Consider the following 24,045-nt stretch of genomic DNA (forward strand, 5'->3'; position numbering starts at 1 on the left):
TTGGAGTGCAAGGCCAGATACTCAACATTTCTCTGATTGGTATATGAGAACAAAACCATCCATCAATGAAGAGGAGACAAATAAAAGGATTGTTTCTGGCCGGGAGAGAAGTCGAACATCAAGCTGATTTCCCACCAGGATCATCTCAGCTGTCCTGAAACCACAGCAGAGTCACCTACAATTTTTTTTTTGGTCCCTGCATATGACTCTCAGAGGAGCACCAATGGCCTGCAGCTCAGGCATGGTGATGAGTGCCTTCTTTTGGTCTGTAGCCATTGTATATTTGACTCATATTGGCAGAGTTAGTGGAGACTGCTGGCTAATCGAGGGTGAAAAGGGCTTTGTCTGGCTTGCGATTTGTAGCCAAAATCAACCACCATATGAGGCCATCCCACAGCATATCAACAGCACCATCGTGGACCTTCGTCTGAATGAAAACAAAATCAAAAGTATACATTATTCTGCCCTTAGTCGCTTTGCCAACTTGACCTACCTGAACCTCACCAAGAATGAAATCTCCTACATCGAAGACGGGGCCTTTTCTGCTCAGTTTAACCTACAAGTCCTTCAAATGGGCTTCAACAAGTTGCGGAACCTGACAGAGGGGATCCTCAGGGGCTTAGGAAAGCTGCAGTACCTCTACCTCCAAGCTAATCTGATTGAGACTGTGACACCCAATGCCTTTTGGGAATGTCCCAACATTGAGAACATTGATCTCTCCATGAACCGAATCCAGCAGTTAGATGGGTCCACGTTTACCAGTTTAACCAAACTGACCACCTGCGAGTTATACACCAACCCTTTCAACTGCTCATGTGAGTTACTTGGCTTTGTTAAATGGCTCTCAGTTTTCCCCAACAGGACCAATGAACGGATGGTCTGTGACTCCCCAGCTGGGGTCTCTGGTTATAGTTTACTGAGCCAGAACCCTAAAAATCCGACATATCGAAATGCGCTCCACATGCTCACTACTGTGTGTACTGATGAGTATGTGACGCCATTTATTCCCCTGCCCCCTGAATCCACGACATCCCCACCAGATGCAACGCTGTGTGGGCTGGAAGATTGTCCCTCAGGTACAGAACCAGATGACCTTACCATCAGTACCACCTACAATGACGTGGAGGTATCCCCTGTGATGAAACTGAAGCAGGTATCAAATACTGGCGCCATCGTCACAGTTCAGATTCCTTATCCCTTCAAGAAAATGTACATCCTTGTTCTGTACAACAACAGTTTTTTCACAGATATTCAAAACCTGAAAGACATAAAGGAGGATATTGAACTAAAGAACCTTAAACCACATACTGACTACACGTACTGTGTCGCGTCCATACGCAATTCTCTCAGACACAACCACACATGTCTGACAATCACCACTGGCCCTTGGAATGGAAAGGAAAGAGCTGTTACCAATGCGACTGCTACTCACTACATCATGACCATTTTAGGCTGCCTCTTCAGCATGGTCATCTTTCTGGGTGTGGTCTACTACTGCTTGCGAAGGAAGCGCCAGCAAGATGAAAAGCACAAAAAAGCAGGTAGCCTGAAGAAAAATATCATGGAACTTAAATATGGACAAGAACTGGAAGGGGGGACTATTTCTCGAATGTCGCAGAAGCAGTTGTTGGCTGGGGAGAGCATGGCTCGAATGCCGTATTTACCAACTGCTGCTGAGATGGAGCAGTACAAGTTTCAAGAGATAAGTGAAACTCCTAAAATGATGAAAGGAAATTACATGGAGGTGAGAAGTATGGACCACCATGAACGCAGGGAGTGTGACATGGGTATGCCTGGGAATAGCCAGGGGTCGGTGGCAGAGATCTCCACCATTGCGAAAGAGGTGGACAAAGTCAATCAAATCATCAACAACTGTATAGATGCTCTTAAATCAGAATCCACCTCTTTTCAAGGAGTTAAATCTGGAGCAGTTTCCACTGCAGAGCCCCAGCTCGTACTTATATCAGAACACCCACAGGGTAAATCTGGCCTTCTATCCCCAGCATACAAGGACAGCTACCATCACTCCCTGCAGAGGCATCGGACCTCTGACGCCTCGCCAAAGAGACCCAGCACTGCCACAGGTGGGCCCATGCGCAGCCCCAGGCCTTATCGCTCCGAATCCAAGTACATAGAGAAAACCTCCCCAACAGGAGAGACCATCCTCACTGTAACACCTGCCGCTGCCATCCTGAGGGCTGAGGCAGACAAGATTCGCCAGTACAGTGACCACCGGCACTCGTATCCCGATGCTCAGATAGAGGAGCTGGAAGGACCTGACGGCCACAAGTCCTCCATGTTGGAGCCCCTGACTCACTCCCGCTCCAGAGACTTAGCGTATTCCCAGCTGTCCTCTCACTACCATAATCTAAGCTACTCCTCCAGTCCTGAATATTACTGCAAACCCTCACACAGCATCTGGGAGAAATTCAAACTCCACCGGAAACGGCACAAAGACGACGAGTACATGGCGGCAGGTCATGCGTTGCGCAAGAAAGTCCAGTTTGCAAAGGATGAGGACCTGCATGATATTTTAGACTACTGGAAAGGTGTATCAGCCCAACATAAATCATAACCCCTTTAGGTGTTTTTAAAATGGACCACATGTTGCAGAAATGACACAAGAACCTCATCTGGCAATTGAATCAATGGATTCTTCCATGTAATAACCAACTTCTCATCCACGTGTATCACATCCTCTTTTGACTGTGAGGGAAATGGGGTAAAGATTCTTTAAATTTGTCATATTATGTAAAGCATTCATCCGGAAAACTTTTATCTACTAAAGAGAAAGTATATTGCAAATTAATAATATATATGTTACAATGGATTATAGGTTTTTGGGTATCGCATGGCCAAGTCCTGTGACAGTGGATTTGCTGTTGTGTAATATGAAACTACTATATGAAGATATGTCTATTGAAACCTCACTCTTTTTTCTGAGGAAATACCTGGATCCTATTCTTTCTTTACTTCCTTGCTTATATTTAATTGAACAAAACTATGTACAGATATGGGTTTCTATATTTGCAATGTTTGCTGTGTAAATGGAAAAGTATTAGTAAGTGAATCAGGTTTAACAAGCAGAGCGCTGTTCATTGGGAATAACTTGTACCCTTTTGAAACCTTTCAGATCGTTTGTCATTTTTACCTTCACTGCCTGTTTTTAATTCTGTTCTTTTGTAAAGCTTTTACATGCATTGACGAGTTGCAGACAGATTATGTTATAATGTTCCCTTGATTACACAACGCAGTATTCATCATCTGGAATCAAATAGACTTCATGCAGGTGAGATGCAGAGTTATTTGCTGTATTGAGGGTCTCAGCAAAGCATCATTTGTATCTTTAGAACCAAAGTAGAAAAAGCTGAAATGTTTACAATATTTCTGCACTGTCTGAGATTCGTATGAACACACAGCAGCACGTCCTGGTCGACTGCTTTTCCTTTATAATGTATCAGTTACTCCTTCAGAAGTGAAAACATTGAGGGGAAATAACTACATCCATATACCGGACATGGTATTGTAACCCTACTATTCATCACTAACATTTAAAGGGGAAGTCAGCTGTACTCTGGCGCCTGTTGTTTTGGTAGAGACAGCTGTTCTTCCCTACAGGAGGGCCCGATGGATGAATGTAACAGATACATACTCTGATCTGTCTTTGGCAGCTTTTCTGTAAGGAACTATTTATTTAATGCTATTAACAACCGTGTTTCTTTTCCTTTGCTTCAATATTTCTTCCAGTGTATTATATCACATAATGTCTGATCCGATACATGCAGGAAAGTAGTTTGTAATACGGACGGGCCTTGTTGCTTGCTGAGAGGTTTCATTTGACTTTTAAATGCGAGGCTGTTGAATCTTTTGTATATTATGAAAGCTACGTACCAGACAAATATCAACATGCTAGAGTAACATTTGAGAATGTGAAACTGAATCCTCTGACTTACTGGCTGTGAATTTGTATATCATGAAATTTTTGGAGTAAATATAAAACTTAACGCTTTTTCTTTGAAAGGTGTTTGCATAACTTATTACAAACAGGCTCATGATGATTCATTGCATATTTATGAATGAGCAATAAATATGTGTTTATACTCTTCTTCCAATTTGGAGTTGTGCTATTGTAACCCTGTGAGTGTTTTAACATTTATTTTGTGCAGCTATAATCATTATTACAAAATCTGATTATCATTTTTAATAACCAATCAGGAAAAGAATGCAGTTCCTCTTTCCATTACTCGTTTGTTGTTCTTGTAAGAAGATCTTGAAGCCCCATCAAAATTCAGTGTTAAATTTTAACCTAATGTTTAGGTAATCAGCTAAAGAAAATTCTATATATTGCATGTTTTCATCCACTGCTGTTTGGTGAATAATGGATGGGCTGTTTTGGGGCTGAAATTCTGCCATCAGTTGCAAAAGAACAGGAAGTAAAAAACTGGCAAACCATAAGAAACACCAGACAAACCTCTGACAAATGACAGGAGTTGGGGGACTTGACAGACATTTAGTCTCAATGCACCTGTGTTGCATTTTTATTACAACCCATAGGGTGTGTAACACATGGATGCAGTCTTAGTGGCATTACCCATTGGTTTCTGAAGAGACATTTTGCAGCCCAACAATAGCTGACACTATATTGGAAATGCTGACTCAACTTGATTTTCAATCAATCTAGACACTGGCACAGAGGTGGAGCTGAGGCAGCCTTCAAGCCTCCGAGCAAACAGCTACACCAGCACCTGTCAGTCCAGTTGGCCATGCCCCTTATCATGTAAATCTATTCAGACCAAAACCTTTGTTTTCCAGGCTGTAAACATGTTTCATTCTGATTTATGAATAAGCATTTTAACATGGATGTTCATGGGGGTCCTATGGCTTTTGAAGCCAGCTTCAAGTGGACAGTTGAACTGGAGCTGCACTATTTGCGTCTGCAAGGGCTTCCTTTTTTTTTTTTTAAGTTTTCCTCCTCTGCAGAGGGCGACAATATCAAGACATCTTTATACATTTGCATGAATCTTATTGTAACAAAAAATTCCCAGATGCTGTGCTGCTTAAAACAAAACACAACATTCTGCAAATTCTAAAAATGATCAACTTGAGCAGGAGTCCAAAACAATGACCAAACCTCTATTTGATCTATCTGCAGACTTTTTAATCATTTTCATTAAAGTAAATCATTAATCCCATTAAAAATGACTTAGAACCCTTCAATATGAAAGTGTAAAATATTAAACCAGGACACACTGACTCACGCGTGTGTGTTGGGTGTTGTAGAAGAAGTCTAGAGTGTGTAATCTGATAGAAGGGCTGACCCTGAGGGAATGCATTTATCTGGTGACGTATTATTCATCAAATCTTTTCGTTCCATTAGACATTGAGTGTGAAAGTATAACCACAGGCACTAGTTAGCCCATTTGTATTTTTTTTTTGTGTCATAACTTTGCTTCCATTTCATGCAAGTGTGTCATGATGCCGTTATGATTCATTAATGTGAAATGAAGCATTCATGAGCCTGATGTGAATGTGTTATGTAAGCATTTACAAAGTGTTAACTTGGTTGTCTGACTTAATATATCAACCGCCTTAAGATTTTGGGATACGTGTACAAGTGTAAATTTCTTTTCGTTTTATTTCCATGTTGATACTGTTGACGAGTCACCATTTGTTGTTCTTCTTATAAAAGCACTTCAGTATCTTCTGAGAGCTGTCAGGTTTCTAGTTAATTTAGCTATCTAGCGACATGTTTTTTATACTGCATATTGTAGCACCTCTGTGTCTAATAAGAGTTTAAAGTGTTGATAAAACCTTTAGAAAGATCAACAGTTGTTGTTCAAGTGCATCAAAACAAACAAGAGCACAAGATGTGTTTTTTTTATTTCTTAATACTATGTTATCTGCTTTCAGACAAAGTACTGTGAAATAAAGTTAAGGGTGCACATACAGTTCACACTCAGCATCTTTATTATCACTGTTAGTCTGCTCTTACACTGCACACACGCTTACACATCATCTGCTGTCCATTTATTTAGAATTCAATTTATGACTGACTTCATCTTAGTTTCTCAGAGAGTAGTTTCAACTCATCTTTGTGTAGTGAGCTTTGGTGAAGAGGGAGCAAAATGTAATAGAGATCCATGTAGACAGCTCTCTGATACAGTGTCAGTTTAATTTTAAAGTTTAATTGAGTTAATGTAGACAGTTTCCATGTAACGATTTTCTTATTTATGTTGTCAGATAATGAGAATGAAGTTCGGTCACAGCTAATAAATACATTGTTGACCCATTGTTATTTACAAGCCACTGCAGTGCAGATAAAATGATTAGTTAATGAACACAGCAGTCTCAATTAGAACAAACAACAACACAGGAGCACAGTTCAATGTCAACACAAGTGCTGTGTAATCAGCTTCAGAAAAAAACACACAAGTTCACCTGTCCTAAAGTAAACTAATCCCACTCTCTCCCACAAGGAGATGTAACTCACAGATAGTCTGACAGGCTCTTTTAGACGAGGACTTTTAGGTGTGGTCGCCATTGAAACTGTGCATGGTGATACATATCCATGATGGTGGGTGTATAACTACCATTACCATTGCTTATCTCAATAAATAAATAGGATGGAAAAAGTTGAGCTGTTAAAAACCCAATAGAACAACGAGAAGGAGTGTTTTCAGTATGCTTGTACAACACAAAAAGTGCTGGTATGAATTAAATGTAATAAATGTATGATTAATGTAAGGTCTGAAGAACAGATGCTATGTTTTAGAGATGTTACCTGCGGAGAGAAACCATGACAGAGCTATGAGGGATCCAAAGAACCACCCAAACATTTCCAAGAGAGGTTCTTAAAAATGATTAAATTAGCACTGATGCCTCTGTATATGATACTAAAGCAAACAAGACCATCTGTAACAGGACTTATTGTTTCTATGTGGTTATTTTTAATGCTTGAAATCACTGCCACAGGGTAGGTGTCAGATTAAGTGATAAACAGCACGTCGCCAAAACAGCCTTTTTTTTTATCTTCCATGGCAAAGAGCCTTGATGAGTGATACTTTTGAGTGCTAAAAGAAAGAAGGAAAACGTTTTTATTGAAAACCACTATTTAAACGTGAAAGAGAAATATGCTGAATAATAAAAGGTACTGATTTGTCCACAGAGGGCGCCAAAATCTGCACAAACCTAAAGCATCCCAAAGGAATTTGAAGCTACATGTGCTCAGACCTGATCAGTCATTATAATTATTAATGCATGCATTAAAAAGCTAAATAATTCCATCAAATAATCGGCATCACACCACATGTTTTAACTTATCTGTCCTTGGGCAACTAAATTAAGTTGAAAGCGTACAAGTGGATTTTTTTTCTCCTTGCTCATTCAAGTGTTGTTGGAGTGCACTTCAGATAAGTTTAAAAAGAGATCAGATTAATATGCGCCAATGGAGACAACAATATAATCTGCCAGTCTGATTTCAAACAAACCAGCAGACGTGTTCCCTGCACAGTTAATGTGGTAGCTAGTTAAGGGCTTATTCTTGCGCAACCACTGTGTATTTTCTGACCACATGTTGCTGTATGTAAACATGCAGTCCATGTGGTGCAGTTTTGAAGTAATGTTTTCACAGCTCAGCTTTCTCTCATATTTCTTCTTGTGTATTGAAAACATGATGTGTAAAGTCTGAATGTCATCCTCTCCAATTCGAGCAACGACATCTTTCCTTGCCATTTTACACCCACCACACAGAGCGTAAAGGAGCAGGAATACCCTTTTTCTCCAATCAAAGTATAGCCTCAATAGACCGTGACATGATGTAGCCCCATGCTGTCGAGGAGCTCTGCCATTGTCGAGACTGCACAGCCTCAACTATGACAGACGGTAACAGGGTTATTCATCTGAAAGCTTTTCTTTATATCCTTACACCCACTTTTGACTAGAAGCAAAAGTTCACAGAGTCAGAGTGAAAATAAATTAAGATTCTCAGTGCTTCCTCATTCTAGTTCGGCTTTCTGGAAGCATATTATGAGAAGTAAATAGCTACAGGGGTTACTGATTAGTCAAGGCAAGTAAACAAGGTGAGGTACACATCCAGACTGCATTCAGAGCAGGCCAAGGTTGTTTTTCAGCTTGTTTCAAGGTCTAACTTAGATTTTCTGCCTTCAACAAACTACTACCAATTACTGTTTATAAAATCTGATAAGACTCTTGAAAAACAACAATGAATCAAGCTGATACTTGCCTCACACCCTGCACATAAGCTGGGGATATCTTGCATTAAAAAATGCAACGACTATACCGTCTTAGACTGTGCTTGACTCACCAAAGCCATTGATAGCTTGTTTACAGCTCCTTCTGTTTTTCTTTTGCAATTTATTTGTTTGGTTTGCCCAGAGGGAAATGAAGAGGAGACACTGTGGAGGGCGTCCACTTTGATTTGTTGTTGCTGCTCACATCACTGAACAACGGAGGCTAGCAATAAAGCAGAAATTACACACAGCTTCAACCCGTAACTCCTCACTTAATGTATGGATGGCAAGAATGTTGCTGGAACTACCTCACAGAACACAAAGTTTCAGTGCCAAGCTTAAAAAATCCCATGATGATAGTCGTTTCTTTCTTGGTTTATGATTTGGCCATTGGATTTCTTTATTCTAATACACTTTAAAGTCTCTCCAAGACAGCTTCTTTGTGGAAACAAATATCAAACTGCAGAAATAAAAAGCTTAGACATTGTATCAAAAAATATCAACTATACAGAATATGTTATTTAGAATACAGAATCATCAGGATATATCTCATGGGAAATATAAAGTCTGTTCAATATCATTTGTCAGAATATAGAAACAGAGGAGTGAACACTTTGATCTTCATCACGTCAGTACAACATGTAGGGTAATCCGTTCACATGGGATTCATCCTCTGGGCACTATCAATACAGAATTTCAGGCAGTTTACTCCATAGCGGTTGATATATTTTAATAAAAGCCCTAAATTAAAACTTGCTCGCAGAATAAAAGTCACTGGATCACCAGTGTCAGTGGGATTCATCCTCTGGGGACCATCAACATAAAGGAATTGAATGTTGATCCAATCAGCTGCTGTCAAGACATTCAAACAAAAGCTTTGAAAAACACCCTCCCAGCTATCAAGGTAATTTAATTACCAAAATCATATTATTCATCCTCTGTGGGTCATCACCTTATAGAGTTCCGATAGACAATTTACTCAGGAGCTGTCATGATATTAAAAAAAATGTATCGCTACTTGCTCTTTGTTTTACAGCAAGGTCATTGGAACACAAGAATCAAAACAATTCATCCTCTGAGGACCATGAATGCATACAACATTGTATTTCAATCCAATATGTAGTTCTTAAGATATCAAACAAAGTTTTAAATTATGAGTTGTTCAGCTATAAAGTCCAAAACTGGTAAATCCATCCTCTGAGGAGCATCAACATACGATCCACAGGCCTCAAATTACAGCCTGACTTCAGTGCTGTAGCAAAAGTCCTTGGATAACAAGAGTCAGTGCATTCATCCTCTGGGGACCATCGATGTAGAAACATAGGTATGAAGGTGATCCTGAATTTTATTATGTTTTATATCCAGTAGACATGGACATATTTACTGTGCACCCAAGCTGAGGATTCATCAGAGCAGAAATGCGTGGACACACCTGCTACCTTAATGGCTGAAATCTTACCGGGTTGCTTCGAGACAGAATTAGAAAGAAACAGAAACTGGAGACTCTCTTAAGAAATGTCATTCTCTCTCAAGTCTCCTCCGATCACACCAAGCGCTGATATAAGCTTCATTGGGCATAATTTGCTGAAGGGGGTTTCCAAAACTTAGCGCCATCTATCAAATCACCTACTGAGTGTTTATTATGTAGGAGATGATGAATGTGAGGATCAGTGAGTGATTTCAGACACAGCACAGAGTGAACTCTAAGCTGCAGACTTTATCATGTCACAGTTGAGAAAACACGGTGCAGTACACTGATCACAGAACCGGGCCTTCATGTTGATCCTGAACAAACTAGTATTATGGGGGAGCAGCATAACAGTGAGATAACAATGAGAAAAAAGGTCATCCTAATCCCCAAACACATTTGTTTATATTGTTTGTGGCATTTTTTTCCTTGGAGGGTGTAAAATGAAAGAACACATTGAGCTTATAAGCCATATGTATTACTTTTCTTTGTTTTTGTGAGAAAGATTTCTTCTGGACAACCCCCTGCCTGTCATGCTTGCCGCAAAGTTCAGCAATGGAGACCCTCGATCCCTGGACATGGCACACAGAGTGCATTAATCAGCTGTCAGCAGAGCATGACTAAGGCTCAGAGTTTAAAGTATCTAAGGACGGGAAACAGCCAAAGTTCCTCCGTTTTTGTCAGATCCAGTGTCTAATTGGATAAGGATGGTCAGCTATAGAGAACGGAGCATTTTCAGTGGACTCTAAAATTAGATCTGCACAGAGATCAAAGATCAAATAGCTGCTTTAATTAACAGATTGGGCTCTTAGAGCTGATTTGGTGGGTGATCACATGAGGCAAATTTCATTTCCAGAACAGACAGTGTTGACCACACATGAGGAAAATACACCTTCCAAGTTAAGTTTCAAAATGTATATTTAAAGATGAAATACAATATCAATGCAGTCATATAGGTTTGATTGAGCAGGAGCAAACATAGCAGTGAAGTGCTCGCTGCTATGCCATATCCCTCTGAGGAAGAGCATTATGAATGAATCTTTCATGTTTGTACCGAGGGGTGTCGAAGCCTGTGATCTATGAGCACCTTCATGTTGCTGAAACTCTTCACTCTTGTTAGTTGAGATTTATGCTGATGGATGATTCCAGCAAGCTGAAAAGACCTAGGATCGGCTCATTAATACACGGCGCTGCAGCAGCCGCAGCGATCGCCAAGCAGAACGAGTGAATGATCCTTCAAATGAGCGCCGTGCAGAGGCAGGTCACGGGGACCACCAGTCAACACCGTACAGGCGGGGAAGAGAAGAGGATCTGCTGAGCACACTTCATGTCGGAGCAGGAGAGACCGAACGGCTCATTACGATATGAAAGCGAGAGCAAATCAAAGAGTCTTTGCACACTGGAAAATATAAGACGTGTGCCCACACAGGTCACATGACTTTTGTTCCCAGAACTTTTTGCTTCGGGCGATAATGAGCCTGCCTGTCTCTTTCCCATATCTTTGGTCCTCTTCATTTTTTTCTTCCAAACAAAGACTCCTCTGATCATAGCGGGGCACAAACGAGAAGAGGCTGAGCAAAAAAAGAGGAAGAAAATCAATGGTTCCATTCTTGGGGAAGATAAAAAGCTTTTAGGCTTTAATTATTTCCCCCTTGTAGCTTTATGAATTTGCTTACCACTCAATTCAGAGATAAGGACTCCCTTGAACACTTTTACTGTAAGCTGGATCAGTTCATTTCCTTTCACCGCCGCTTTAAAGTAGCATGTTAATTACTTGCCTACATTAAAGGGGAAGTTCACATTTTTTTGATGTGGAGTTGTATGAAGTGTGAGTTTATAACCTATACAGTAAATAACAGTCAGCACTGCTCCTGTAGAAAATAAGAGAAGAAGGCTGCTGTACCCAAAAATAAGCTGAGCTCCTGTATGTACAATGCACTTTGGAGACCAGACTGACATTAAACTCTTGTGGTCTCACACCTGTTCAAACAAAGAGCGTCCTGTTCCATTAGAGATTTTAACGTTGTCTGCAGGGTGGAAACAGACTCAGACAGCTGTGGCGAGCCCATCCTGAAACCCATCATCTTTCATCTGAATTAGCTTCTATGAAGGACTGTAGACAGTGTACAACACAGACATCTCTGTGAGGTCACCCGTTGGTTTCTAAACAGATATTTGTACCCCAGTGATGGAGGAGCAATATTGGAAATGCTGACTCCAAAATTGTTATTTGAATGAGGCTATTAACATGCTTGATTTTAGAAATGAGCATTTTAAGATGGGACCTCATGGGGATCCCTTGGCAGCCATCCACTCCCGAAACTGCAGTTTTTATGCACTTCAGCTTTGGCTTTATTTTTTTTACCCTGTAGGTTGCAACTTGGAAGAGACAGACAACTTTACAAGGCTTGAGGTGCAGCTACTGCTTAGTGATAAAGAACTTGCACTCATGACTTCTTGTTTGGTGTTTGGCCTTTGTTTACCATCTGACTGCCATTCGAGAAGCGAGAGCAGACTTGGAATTCAGAGACAACGTCTGATAAAGAGGATTATTTGCTGCACTTGCTTGCAAGAAGATATCTTGCTATGGACATTAATTGGGGCTGTAAAGCTGTATGGTTATGTAGACTTTTTTCTGACCCACAGCTGCTGAAGCACTAGTGGACAACTCTCTCTCTCTCTCTCTCTCTCTCTCTCTCTCTCTCTCTCTCTCTCTCTCTCTCTCTCTCTCTCTCTCTCTCTCTCTCTCTCTCTCTCTCTCTCTCTCTCTATGTCTCTCTCTTTGTTGGCCAGTCTCATCTGCTGAAGTTTTCCTCTGTCAGGTTCATATTCGTGCCCACTCATCCTTTACCTTAACAGAGGATTGTTGTTGCTGTGATAATGACTCATAAATCTATATATTCTTTTGTCTCTTTCATACTGCTGATCCTGCTGCTCTGCTCCTCCAAACAGTGTTGACTGTTCCTGCTGTATGTTTTCCCTGATCTGTTGGTCCTGTTCCATCCTCTGTTGTCTTTGCCCAAGATCACCACAGGGTGCACCTGGTCTGTGGAGTTTAGGGGCGGAGGCTTTAGGCAAGGTTTCTGCATGTAGCTCAGCCTCATAGTGAGGGATTGTGTGTGTTTGATGGTTTTTATACTCAGTTTGTCTTTGCTGAATTACTTGTATTTCTATTAATACAAAATCAAGTCCTTTAGGTTGTTTTCTGTGTTTTACTTGAGTCAGATTATGGTTTGTTATTTGCCTCCATTGGGCCTTTTAAGGGCGGGATGAAACGAAGAAATGGAAAAATGTCCACAGATGCTGTTCCAAACTATAACCATGTGTTGTGTGATTACAGTCATGTATGGTTGGACTCCAAATAGAATCATCAGGTTAAATCACTCTTGAACATTTGTGGTAGCTATGTAAGTATTAACATAGGTCAGAGCAGAGGAGAGCAGTTAGATGCTCCAAATTACTTTTTACTCTGCCTTTAAATTGACTTAGAGACACTGTTTTGCCCAATTTAAAACCTGTATATGTTCACGTTACTTTAGTTAAGTCGCATTTCCATTGCAGATAATCATTGATCAGATCCTTGATCGTGAACATGTCAAAGCAAAGCTACAATTGGTAGTCTGGTCATGTGATCAGGTCCTGAAGATAAGCTAGAAAACTATCGGCTTGGTTTCCAACAGTGCTGAGGGGTTTTCATCAGCCAAAGTAGCAGATTTACACAGTCAGGGTTAAAGAGAGGTGAACCCCAACATGAGAATCCAACAAAGCCAACTTGAGATAGCACTGAAAAGGGAAACACACTTGCATTTGTGTGCTTCTGGATTTCATAATTGAAGGCAAATATGTACAGCAAGCATACCTACAGAATAGGTAAAGTATACTGACTGTTTCTGTGATCATCACATTTTTGAATTATCTGGAGTAAAAAGGTGAAAACAGCGGTGTGAGAGTGTACCTTAAAAAATCTGTTTTTTACACTGATCTTGTGATTACCTTAATAAGCTAATTCTGCACCATTAGATGTCCAAAGCACAAACAAACGAAGGTACCCAGCTGAGATTTTGACATGTAGCAGTGATGCAGAACAATATGTGTGTAAACAGGTCCATCAATGTAAATAAGGAAGGGCACGGGTGAACCGAACACAGACAATATGGCATAACCTTAAAAGAAGGTAAAAGGAAAACTCACAAGAAAACCTAGATTATATCATGTATCGAACTGAAAGTATTACTTTGATTGCAAATAAACTTATTTTGTGTATACCACAAGAAACACTGGAAAGCATGTAACCTGGTGCAGAATGATGCTCTGTACTGTTTTGCATATCTGTGCTAACAGGGTGTTATAAGATCAAATTAAAGTGCTCACAGTCAAAATGTTACACGGAGCAAGGTCATTGCTAAAAATGCATAATGCATCAGAACTCGTCAAATTCTGTCTTTCACTTTGAGATTTTTTTTGTTTGTTTGAAGGCAGCGTATGCTGAGCAGTGTTATAAATGTGTTTCTATTCACAGAGCAGGGAGCCTCTGTGTTGAGTTAAAATGATGTTGAGCCGCTGTGCTGTGTTTTTTCTTGTGTCACGACAAGATCTTGAGCAACCATGTCACAAAATGAGATTTCTTTCCCTCACACTTTGTTGGTGCTTTTTGTCTCAGCTGGGAATTCTCCATAGCGATGCCCTCAGTGTGATGTCTTTCAATCTGAAAATGCTGCAATCACAGGGGCTGCTTTTTTTCCCTCTTCCTTTCTTGGGAGACGTGTTTCTGATTGCTGGTGCACTTGTTATTTCCTAGAGACGGCTCTGATGCATACTACAATTCTCTAATCTGTCCAGCAATCATGAAGGCTCTGGGCGCTGTCTCTGATTGCCCTGATAGTGACTTCATTTCAGAGAATGCATGTATAAAAGATTAATTATTTACTCCTGCTCAATGAAAGGCGGTCAAATTATGTCAACAGCATTCGATAAACTGCAAATACCCAGATGTTTTCAATACCAAGTTTCCCTCCGTAGCTGAGTAAGTCAGCCCTTATTTGTATTGAGTTATCAGTTGCTCTAAATTGTGTTTTATTTTAAGAATAGTCAACTTGAAAAATTGCATCCTTTGACTCCTGAGACGGCTTTGTGGTGCGTAAAAGAATGCAATTAGTTGGAGGCTTCATGATTTCAAATAGGCTAAATTGCAATTCATTAGAAATCTGCATTTCCCATTAAGAGTATTACGAGAATTATCTGAATGCTTGACACTTTGTTAAATTATTTTCTGTCTTCAGTGAAAAACTCCATTCTCCATTATTCCACAATCTATTGAAGGTTTAATCAGAGAGAAGGAAGGAAGCGCCATGATTTTCATTAGCAGGAGGTCTCACTCTGCTAAACATACAGCTCCAAAACTAAATATTCCTGTTTATCCTGCTCTCTTTTTGAATGCATGAATCTGAGCATTAATCAGAGCACCATGTCAAGAAGTACAGAGACATTGGGAAGTGAAGAAGCTGATCAGGATGAATGGAACATCTGCACACAATCAAAGTGAAAGAGACTGACTGCTCTCTACAAATAAGATGCAAATGTTTGGGACTTGAATTGAAGTTAACAAGTTGTCATTCACTTCTTTATTTCCCATGCTTAAAAGGTCAAATTGTGGTTAAAGTCAATCCCAGCATGCATTGAGCTTAAGGCTAAGACAAACCAGGGTAGGTTTCTGGTCCAATCAAAGATAAACACTTAGAGTAAGATGAGTGAAGTAGCACTCCCAAACATTCAGGGGCAGGATTAGAGACTTTTTTTTATTGAGGGAGGCAGTTTTTGGTCATTTTTAAAGGAGGGAGGAACATCTGGGATATTAGTTCAAACTGCTCATTTATTCAGGTTGATGAAACTGTTCCCAATGAGACAATGTGTCCTGCCAAAATGCCCATGGGACAAGTCTCAAGAACAGAAGTGTGTCATACTTAACATCAGAGGACAAATAGCAGGCTACTGGGTGCCCAGTAGCCTGCCCTTCTTCCCAACAATATGGTGCTGATGTGTTAAAAGATCGAGTCTCAGTTATTTATGAAAGCTGTAATAAAGTATAACTTCACAAGATACTTCACATTCCTAATTGTAGTGCAGACAGCTGGCTGTTCTTTTGATCTTTTCCTTCAAAACAATATGAAAGCTAACCATTGTTGGAAATGATGACTTTATTCTTGTAAATGTGTGACTTATCTCACACTAATCTCTTCTCTTCCATATGGCCTTTAAAGTCATACGCCTCACTTATCCTGTGAAATCTGAAACTTTGCAAGTGATAACACCATGACTCCAGCTTCAACATGACGCGTTTTATGATACCCTGTTATGTGAGAAACATCATTTAAATGTTCCTTTATCTGGAGTTTTATGTGGTCATTTTGTATCCCTTTCTTAACTTGCAGTTCTTTGGCGTTTGTAGTTGGTTGAATGAATGCCTCTGTTGCATTTATTCGTATAGGATCTTAAGAATGAACACCCTGCACACTGCATTAAAGAATGAAAAAAAAAAAACCTGGTCTTTCCTTCAGCAAATACATTCTAATCTAATGAAATAAACAGACACTTAAATCATCCTGTGACTGTAACATTTACACCATTCCATGATGATTGTTTGGGACTACAGAATGTGCTTTGTCACTGCAACAGAAACTAGTTTTGAAGGATAAAGTGTGAAAAACACAAGTGATCATTTGGACTGAACCTCCTCTGCACTCGACTAAACAACAACACTCGTGCTGAATGGAGAATGAGGTGCATCAGACCGGAGAATGGTGTGTTGGTATGCATTATGACTCAAATTAAGCTTTGTTCTTCATTTCACATCCCTGGCATGCTGGAAAATTTGAATTCCACAGAAATAGCTCCTGTAGGTGGCTGTGCATAAATTCATTACTTCTAATAAAGGCGTTTACACAGATGCTCAGGTTTGTATTCGTGTTCAGTATAAAGAAAGAGTTTCTATCCAACAGAAAGATATAAATGATGCTGATATGAAACCAAAGTGTGAAAAACTCCACAGTTTAACCTTCTTTTATTGATAGAAGGCCATAAGTCATCTTCCACTGTTTGAGATTGACTTTTTTGTTGTCTGTTGTGGTGTGAGTGTTGATACGTCCTCAGCGTGGCTCCCTTCGGGTGCTCCTGTTTCCTCCCACAGACCAAAGACATGCAGGTCGGGTGGAAGAATCCTCTAAATTGCCTGTAGGTGTGAATGTGTTTGTTTGTCTGTATGTATTAGACCTGCGATAGACTGGCCACCTCTTCAGCAGTGTAACCCCGCCTCTCACCAAATGCATGCTGGGATCATCTCAGACCCCCCATGACACATTGTGAAATGTGTGGGTATGTGAGCCTTTGAAAATACCTTCAGATGCTTTGAGGTAGTCTGCATTGTGAAGATCTCTCTCAGGTAGATTTATGTTGTTGGATTAAATTGTCCTTTCAAAAGAAAAGATGAAGAAGGAGAAGAAAGACACACTTCATCAACGCCTGTGTCCACTACCAGTGTTATCTGCACTGGCATTGCCCCTGACTTTAATTTATAAATAAAATGTTTCCTGTAAATAGAAAATACATATATTGGTGGTGTGCTACAAATCCCAGAGTGCATTTCAAATGTACTCACAAGCAAAGAAACTAATTTTGGAAAACAGATTTCACAGGTTATAAAACCTTATACTAAAGTCACTTTTTGGAATGCTGTGTTTTGGACCCCAGGGCCACCATACCAAAAGCACCTGCAGTGAAACTTGAGCTTCAACAGAGTCAGTAAACATTTGATAGATGTCTAGACAGTGACTTATAGCAATGATTATAGCTCAATACTATTCAACAGTTCTAATTCCTTGGTAATGAGCCTGCTGGTATACAATAATTGGATACTTAGACACCCAAATGTAACACAAACATCATCAGCATTGTTAGTTTAAGCCATTGTTTTTCAAATGTGACAAAAGGTTGGTTGTATGAAAATATTACAACTTTTACTTGAAGAGAGACGTTGCTACTATCAGCAGTTATTTCAAGTTAATAAAGAAGTGAGAATAAAAATGTAACACTAAAAGACTTCAGTGCCATCGGTGCCAGGGCAGAGCACGATGTGATTAAGACAATTAGATCCACCTGTTCTCTAATGGCCCCTGTGTCACTGATGGTCCCTGTCACATCAACACCAAGTTATGAGAGGCTGCAGGCAAATCAATCTCCCAGTGACTTTCATTTGAGAATCTGATCCACTTTATATCCTGCCTGTGTGTCTGACGTTGATCCTGTCTTTATTTCTTCTGAGTTTTTTTCATACCAATCTGCTGTACAGGCTAGCTGAGTAACTGGGTCAGGTTTCTGGCTGTAGCGGGATATGTTCACTAAGGTCAGTGCCACGATTAATTTATTGTGAAGTAGTTCCCAGACTGTAGCTGTGCAAAAATCCACTGATTGTTCTTGATTTGCCTTCTGCTCAGAAGCAGCTGGATGGGTCAGAGGAGAGCTGCAGAGAGGATGAGCGAGCCAAAACCCAATTTTCCACATCAGTTACTTTCAGCCTTTTAAATAGTTTTCTTATCATGTATGATTTATTATATTTGGGTAGTATACCTTTATTAGGACTGAAAATATTTGTGGATGTAATCTTGATTTAAAAACATTAATAAAGTTATTTCGAAATATCGTCTTTTGTATCAGTAGATTTATTATTTATATGTGGACAACTATTGCATCCACGCTGATTAAAGTTCCTGTGAGGACTTTGTGGCTGGTTCTGAAACAGACCGAAACTATCTTGTTGTTGTGCTACATGCTCCGAGTGTTTCCTGTTTTACTTTGGTACTCTGTGTTCCTTGTGTTGCTGTTCCAATTTTCCTTCCTGCCCTTGTGTGTTTCCCTCCTGCTTGATTACCCTCATTAGTTCCACCTGTGTGTCTTGTGTCCACACCTGTGTTTGATTACCCTTTGTATGTAGTTTCTCTACCCCTTTCTGTCTTTGTCAGTTCATTACGTCTTCTTCTGAGTCTTACCTGCAGCTTTCCCAGTGTCTATCACTTGTGCATCCTTTTCATGCAACCAAGGCTTTATGTTGGGCATTTTTGGATTCATGTCACGATCTTGAAGTAACTTCTTCCTTGTGGATTCTCAGTTGGACTCTGGACATTAAGAAATGTAAGTTTTTGTTTATCCCTTGCTTTTTTCTTAGATAAACTCTTTTATTTGCCTGTATTTCCTCTACTTTTGTGCTTGCTTTCAAGCTGTGACAATAGGAACTGTAAGGATAATGAAATAAGCTGTAACATTGCTACCTGTAGAGCTTTAATACATTAAATCAGATTGTTTCATACAGTACATGGTTAGAAGTATTTCTGTCGCAATGCACAAAACTACACAATTTAATTTCTTGTATGTAAGACTCCTGTGGGTTTGTCGGTCAGTCTTGTGCTCACCATGTTACAGCTCTCTTTTGTCCAGCCATAATATGTTTTCTAATAGTCAAGAATAATGTAGTTATACAGCACCAATCAATAAAGCAATCTGAAAGTCTTGGATTGTTCCTTTTCTTTACACACACTGTATGTCAGAGATGTCTGTACAATAAGAGTGAGGATCCAAATGCAGACACTGAAGCAGAGCAGATCGAAGAAAAAGGAATTTACCAGATCAATGTTCAAATTAACAGGCTCAAAGAAGAGGGCAGACCACACAAGGCGGAGAAATCCACAGGGGCAAGGCAGCCAGAAGGGTCAAATGCATGAAGGTAGGTTTGGAGACGTTTGGGAAGTCGGGGCAAGGATAAAGGGGCAGATTAAACAGGATCAAACAAGTGAAGAAGCTGTTAGGATTGAACACTTTATCCCTTGTTCCCTACACTCCTACCAGAGTTTATGGCCAGTTCTTTACACTGATATGGTTTCTGTTTGTATCTAAACTCCGTCAGACTGCTTCACAGTCGTTGCACTGAGGACAGCAGATCGTAAGTCTCAGGTTTACAAGTTTTTCAATGACCGGCTTTGTCTAGAGGCTGTTTCACATCCAGGGGCTCATTTGTCTTGTTCAGCAAAGTTTGTGCACTTAGAACCCAACTTTACTGCTGAAAATACCCAAGTCAGAAAATAGCAGACAACTAACATGACTTCCTTTATGCATAAACTTATTTAAAAATCTTGGTTGCCTTGGTTATCACAATCCGTCATCTTAAATAACATGCCTAACAATCTTTCAATGCCACAACCGATGAGCAACACCAGTGTTGTTCCCTCAAACCATTATGTTTCCTTCACTTTTTTACTCACTGTAAACAAATAATGATGGAAATGTAAAAAGAGGATCTAATTTTACTTCATTAAACTGAGTAAGTTAAACATCTAAGTCTCAACAAGCAGTTTGTTTGTTGCAGTAAAGAGATAAGAAACAGAGCTGACATGAGATTAATTATCAATGTGTGTTTAAATTATTTGATAAGGTACAAACAAACGCTGGCCTTGCTTGATTTTGTTACCCGTTATGACAATCAAGAAACAGCTGATGTGCTCATAAGTAAATGAAAAGCATGAGGAGAAGTTATTGGGGGTCATTAGAGTCACTTTGTTTTCCCCACAGAGTATGTGCCAAAATGTGGAACATCATAAACACACTTGTTCTGCCTCTCCAACCACTCTGAAAGACTGAAGAGATACTTACTGAGTGTGGAGCAAAACAAGATATGTTTTAACCTTGACTTTGGTGCACAGGAACCCTCTTAATGGTTATGCTTTTCAGTAATTAATTGTAGAGAGTAAAGTTTAGCTGAAGTTTGTCATACAGAAGGTAGAGTGAGGACAATGGGCCTCGTTCGATGACATTCTCTAGCTGAGTTGTTTCCCTGCATTCAAATTATAGAGACACAGGAGTGAAAAGATAATTAGACAGAAGTCAGGGATATAAAATCTAAAAGCAATTGTGTACAAGACTCCAAATGAAGTGGAAAATAAACAAGTTAATTTATAATATTATGTTTAGTATCGCCAGTGATGGACTCAAAAGATACTATAAACCGATGCACTGGATGCGGTCACACATTCTGAGAACACTGTGGTCAGAACTGTGCTCACCAGACGAAGCCAAACAGTTTGGTCTCAGATTGGAGTGGAGAAAACAGAGGAGAGGTGTTGACTGTGATTCAACATGTTTTCAGAGTTTAATGAAACACTTTGATTGTACTTTAATTCTTAAATTTGCAGCAGTAAAATGATGAAGCATGTGACAGATCAGATATTAAATCATTTGTGAAAGAGCTGCTTAAGAGGGAACTACAGACACATTGTCCTATGTGTGCCCATCGTCCTTTGTGCTTTGCTCAATGCCTAGTGGCGAGGAACAGAGATTATTTTGAAATCATGGATGCTCTAGCGGATTTTAACTCTGATGTGAGAAAGCAATTCAGCCTCCCTGTGTCAAGAAATGAAAGAGGGTAGAGGCGACAGACAAACATTAACAATATACAGACATTGCCAGACTGCAATGACCCACACATTGGAAAATACAAGTAATATGAGAACCCACATGGCCAAGCTTCAAGAGCCCAGAAGATGTATCGTTGATTATTAGCCCAAGACCTAAGGACAATTAATTGGTCAACAACAAAGGAAGCAGAAGGTTAGTGAACATTTTATTACACATTCTATAACTAACATTGCATAATTGAAATAAAAGTGAACTACACTGTAATGATGTAAATGTTGTTCAGTAAATATAAAGGTTTAGAATTAAGGAAAACAAATATAACCAATCGTTTTGCCCGGACATATCAGCAGCAAAGATGTAGGTTTTTTTTTTCAGATTTGAAAGCTGCAGTGAATGTCTGAATCTTATTGAAAATTACTAAACTAAATAATAATGTGTGATCTTATTTTATGTTATGATATATAAAGCTCCATTGAGATTAAAGTGAACTTCTAAAGTTTTGAGATGTACTCATAGGGCCCGATCTACTAAAGGTTTGCATGTATAAAAAAACGTGCAAACTGGATAGCGCGCAAAACAGATGTACTAACCGGGAGCACCGAGGATTGCATCTTTCAAATGAGCAAAATAACACTCGCTATCCATTTAGCGTGTTTGCCTTCATGAATATGCAGAACACATGCAGATTATCAGAACGCACAAAATACTGGGAGGAGGAGATGCAAATGTAATGATTTAGCACACGCAATGTGATTTATCAAACCTGAAGCAGATAGGGAGCGGTGTTTTTGCGTCTATATTTAGCACATTTGAAAGGCAGGTGCAAACTGGCACAGCGTTAAGCTCATCATAACCGCTCTACAACATGCCCGTAACAGCGGGGCTTACAAGCATTACTACATTTTTTAGTCAATCAAACCAAGAGAACAAAAATAATTATAATTAATAATAATAATAATAAAAATAATAATAATAATAATAATAATAATAATAATAATAATAATAATAATAATAATAATAGTAATATTAATAATAAAACAACACATTCAAAGCAGTTCAGCACTAGGGATAGCAGCCGCATCATTCTGACACCTACTGTAACTTTTTCAACTAATGAGAGCACAGTAGGTCACTGTATCAATAGCTATAAAGTTTAGTAAAATTGGCAAAGCGGCCCACATGTTCACATACAAACAAAAAATCAATATGAAGTACTCGGCCTACTCACCACTGTTTGGACGAGCCTTAAGCGCCGCGGACTTGTCCACGGTGCACTGTATGTCCATTTTCTTTAATCTGTCATTCTCAATAGATATCATGATATGTCCACTCAGTCTATTCTGTCCCATCGTGCTCATCAAGGGGTTTTTAGTTAGTTTTAACTTGGAGAATGAGCACTCACTAAGCCGCCAGGCAGCTGGGTGTAACTCCTCATCTCGTGCTTGCAGCAGTGTGTTGGGGTGAATTGCCTCAAACATGTTCACAGTTCCATTTAAGCTGGTGAATCTTTGGGACAGTTGCTGGATGATGATATCAGGCATTAAAAACTTTCACCCAAAAGTTGCTCCCTGGGACAGTGAGGCGACTGTCTTCATCCAAGTGACACCTAACTTTTCTGGCCCTGGTTGTTTCAAAACTGTGATTGACTTCCCAATTGAGTAACTAGAGCAAGAGTGGCAGACTTAGCCTCATCAAATTGCTCTCTCAACTCCATCAAAACACTGATTGCGTTTTGGAGTAGAGTAGATGCATTTATTTCATCGGCAGATCTTCTGTTTTTTCACAGCATACACCTTTTCCCAGATGGCCTCCCAAATCGCGTTTCTAACACTGAGATGTCTCTGCTGGAGTTCACCGATGTGTTTATTTCCCTCCTCCACAAAGATCTCCAACTCCATGGCTTCAAACTTCATCTATCGCTTAAGGCCACTGGGTTCTCCCAAACTCTCCATGGTGACAGCCAATAGCACACGCAAAATCATCATTAAAGGGCGGTCCGCACCACTTTTGCACCTGTTCTCATTTGCGCAGACAGTCATAGTAGATCACCCGCAACACGCCCAGAAATAACACGTGCAAAATTATTATTTGCACACGCAAATTATTGCTTGTTATTTGGGATCTTAGTAGATCAGGCCCATAGTTTATCTTATTGTAAGAGTCATAGTCTACCTTTGTGTGCTCCAACATAAAGTAAAAAAAGGTGCAGATACAAGGTTTCAATCCAACTTTCAAAAGACAAAACAGTAATTCATACTCATCCTCCCCTTCTGTCTGTCAGGTTGACAGGTGTCTGTTCCTACTTCTGCTCCAAAGTGGGCTGAAGAATGGAAACCCTCCTCACACATTGCCATTCTGTGACAGATCTAACAAAGACAAATCCTTTCCCTTCACGTCTGCGAGCAGGAAGATGGATTAGAGACTACTGCTCTGACTCGCAGGTATCCTGAGAGGTGAGGGGAACCTGCAAACCTCAGACGGGAACTTTGTTGGACTTCTTTGAGATGAACACAATTTAAAATCAAATAAATAACACTTCTCCACTGTTTGCAGTAATTACTGAGCGTAACTTGGGGAATGGTATGTGTGTGGAATAATATCAAATATATATAAAACTATTAAACAAAGTTGCAGTTGAAACTCTGTGCTGCATGTTAACAAGATGGACTGCAGTCTGCAGCATGCATCAATAAAAAGGAGAGGAAATACCCAAACACAGGCCTGGCCGATACACTGCTCGCTCTAATTAGCAGCAGTGACACTGAAAGCTGGGACTTCTGCCAATATGATGAGCAGCTATCGAACTAAATCCTTCTTCTTTATGTCGACTGTGTCCAAAGAAGAAGCATGGAAGACTAATTGCCTTTAATTTAT

General features: G+C 39.8%; 1 protein-coding gene and 1 long non-coding RNA gene across 2 annotated transcripts; both read left to right on the plus strand.

Annotated features, from left to right (window-relative positions):
- The first annotated feature begins 202 nt into the window (after positions 1-202).
- On the plus strand, positions 203-2,575 carry elfn1a (extracellular leucine-rich repeat and fibronectin type III domain containing 1a). Its single transcript, XM_034711805.1, has one exon. It carries the CDS (start codon positions 203-205, stop codon positions 2,573-2,575), a length of 2,373 nt encoding a protein of 790 aa, XP_034567696.1.
- A 16,107-nt stretch (positions 2,576-18,682) lies between these two features.
- On the plus strand, positions 18,683-23,727 carry LOC117832503. The gene is made up of 3 exons (XR_004635197.1): positions 18,683-18,897; positions 19,409-19,486; positions 23,453-23,727. It is a non-coding gene; the product is annotated as an uncharacterized LOC117832503 (long non-coding RNA).
- Positions 23,728-24,045: the final 318 nt, after the last annotated feature.

This window comes from Notolabrus celidotus, chromosome 20 (assembly GCF_009762535.1).
Source record: "Notolabrus celidotus isolate fNotCel1 chromosome 20, fNotCel1.pri, whole genome shotgun sequence".
NCBI lineage: Eukaryota > Metazoa > Chordata > Actinopteri > Labriformes > Labridae > Notolabrus > Notolabrus celidotus.

Excerpts from the sequence above, each read along its gene's own strand:
- elfn1a (XM_034711805.1), top strand. The coding sequence starts at position 203 with ATGACTCTCAGAGGAGCACCAATGGCCTGCAGCTCAGGCATGGTGATG.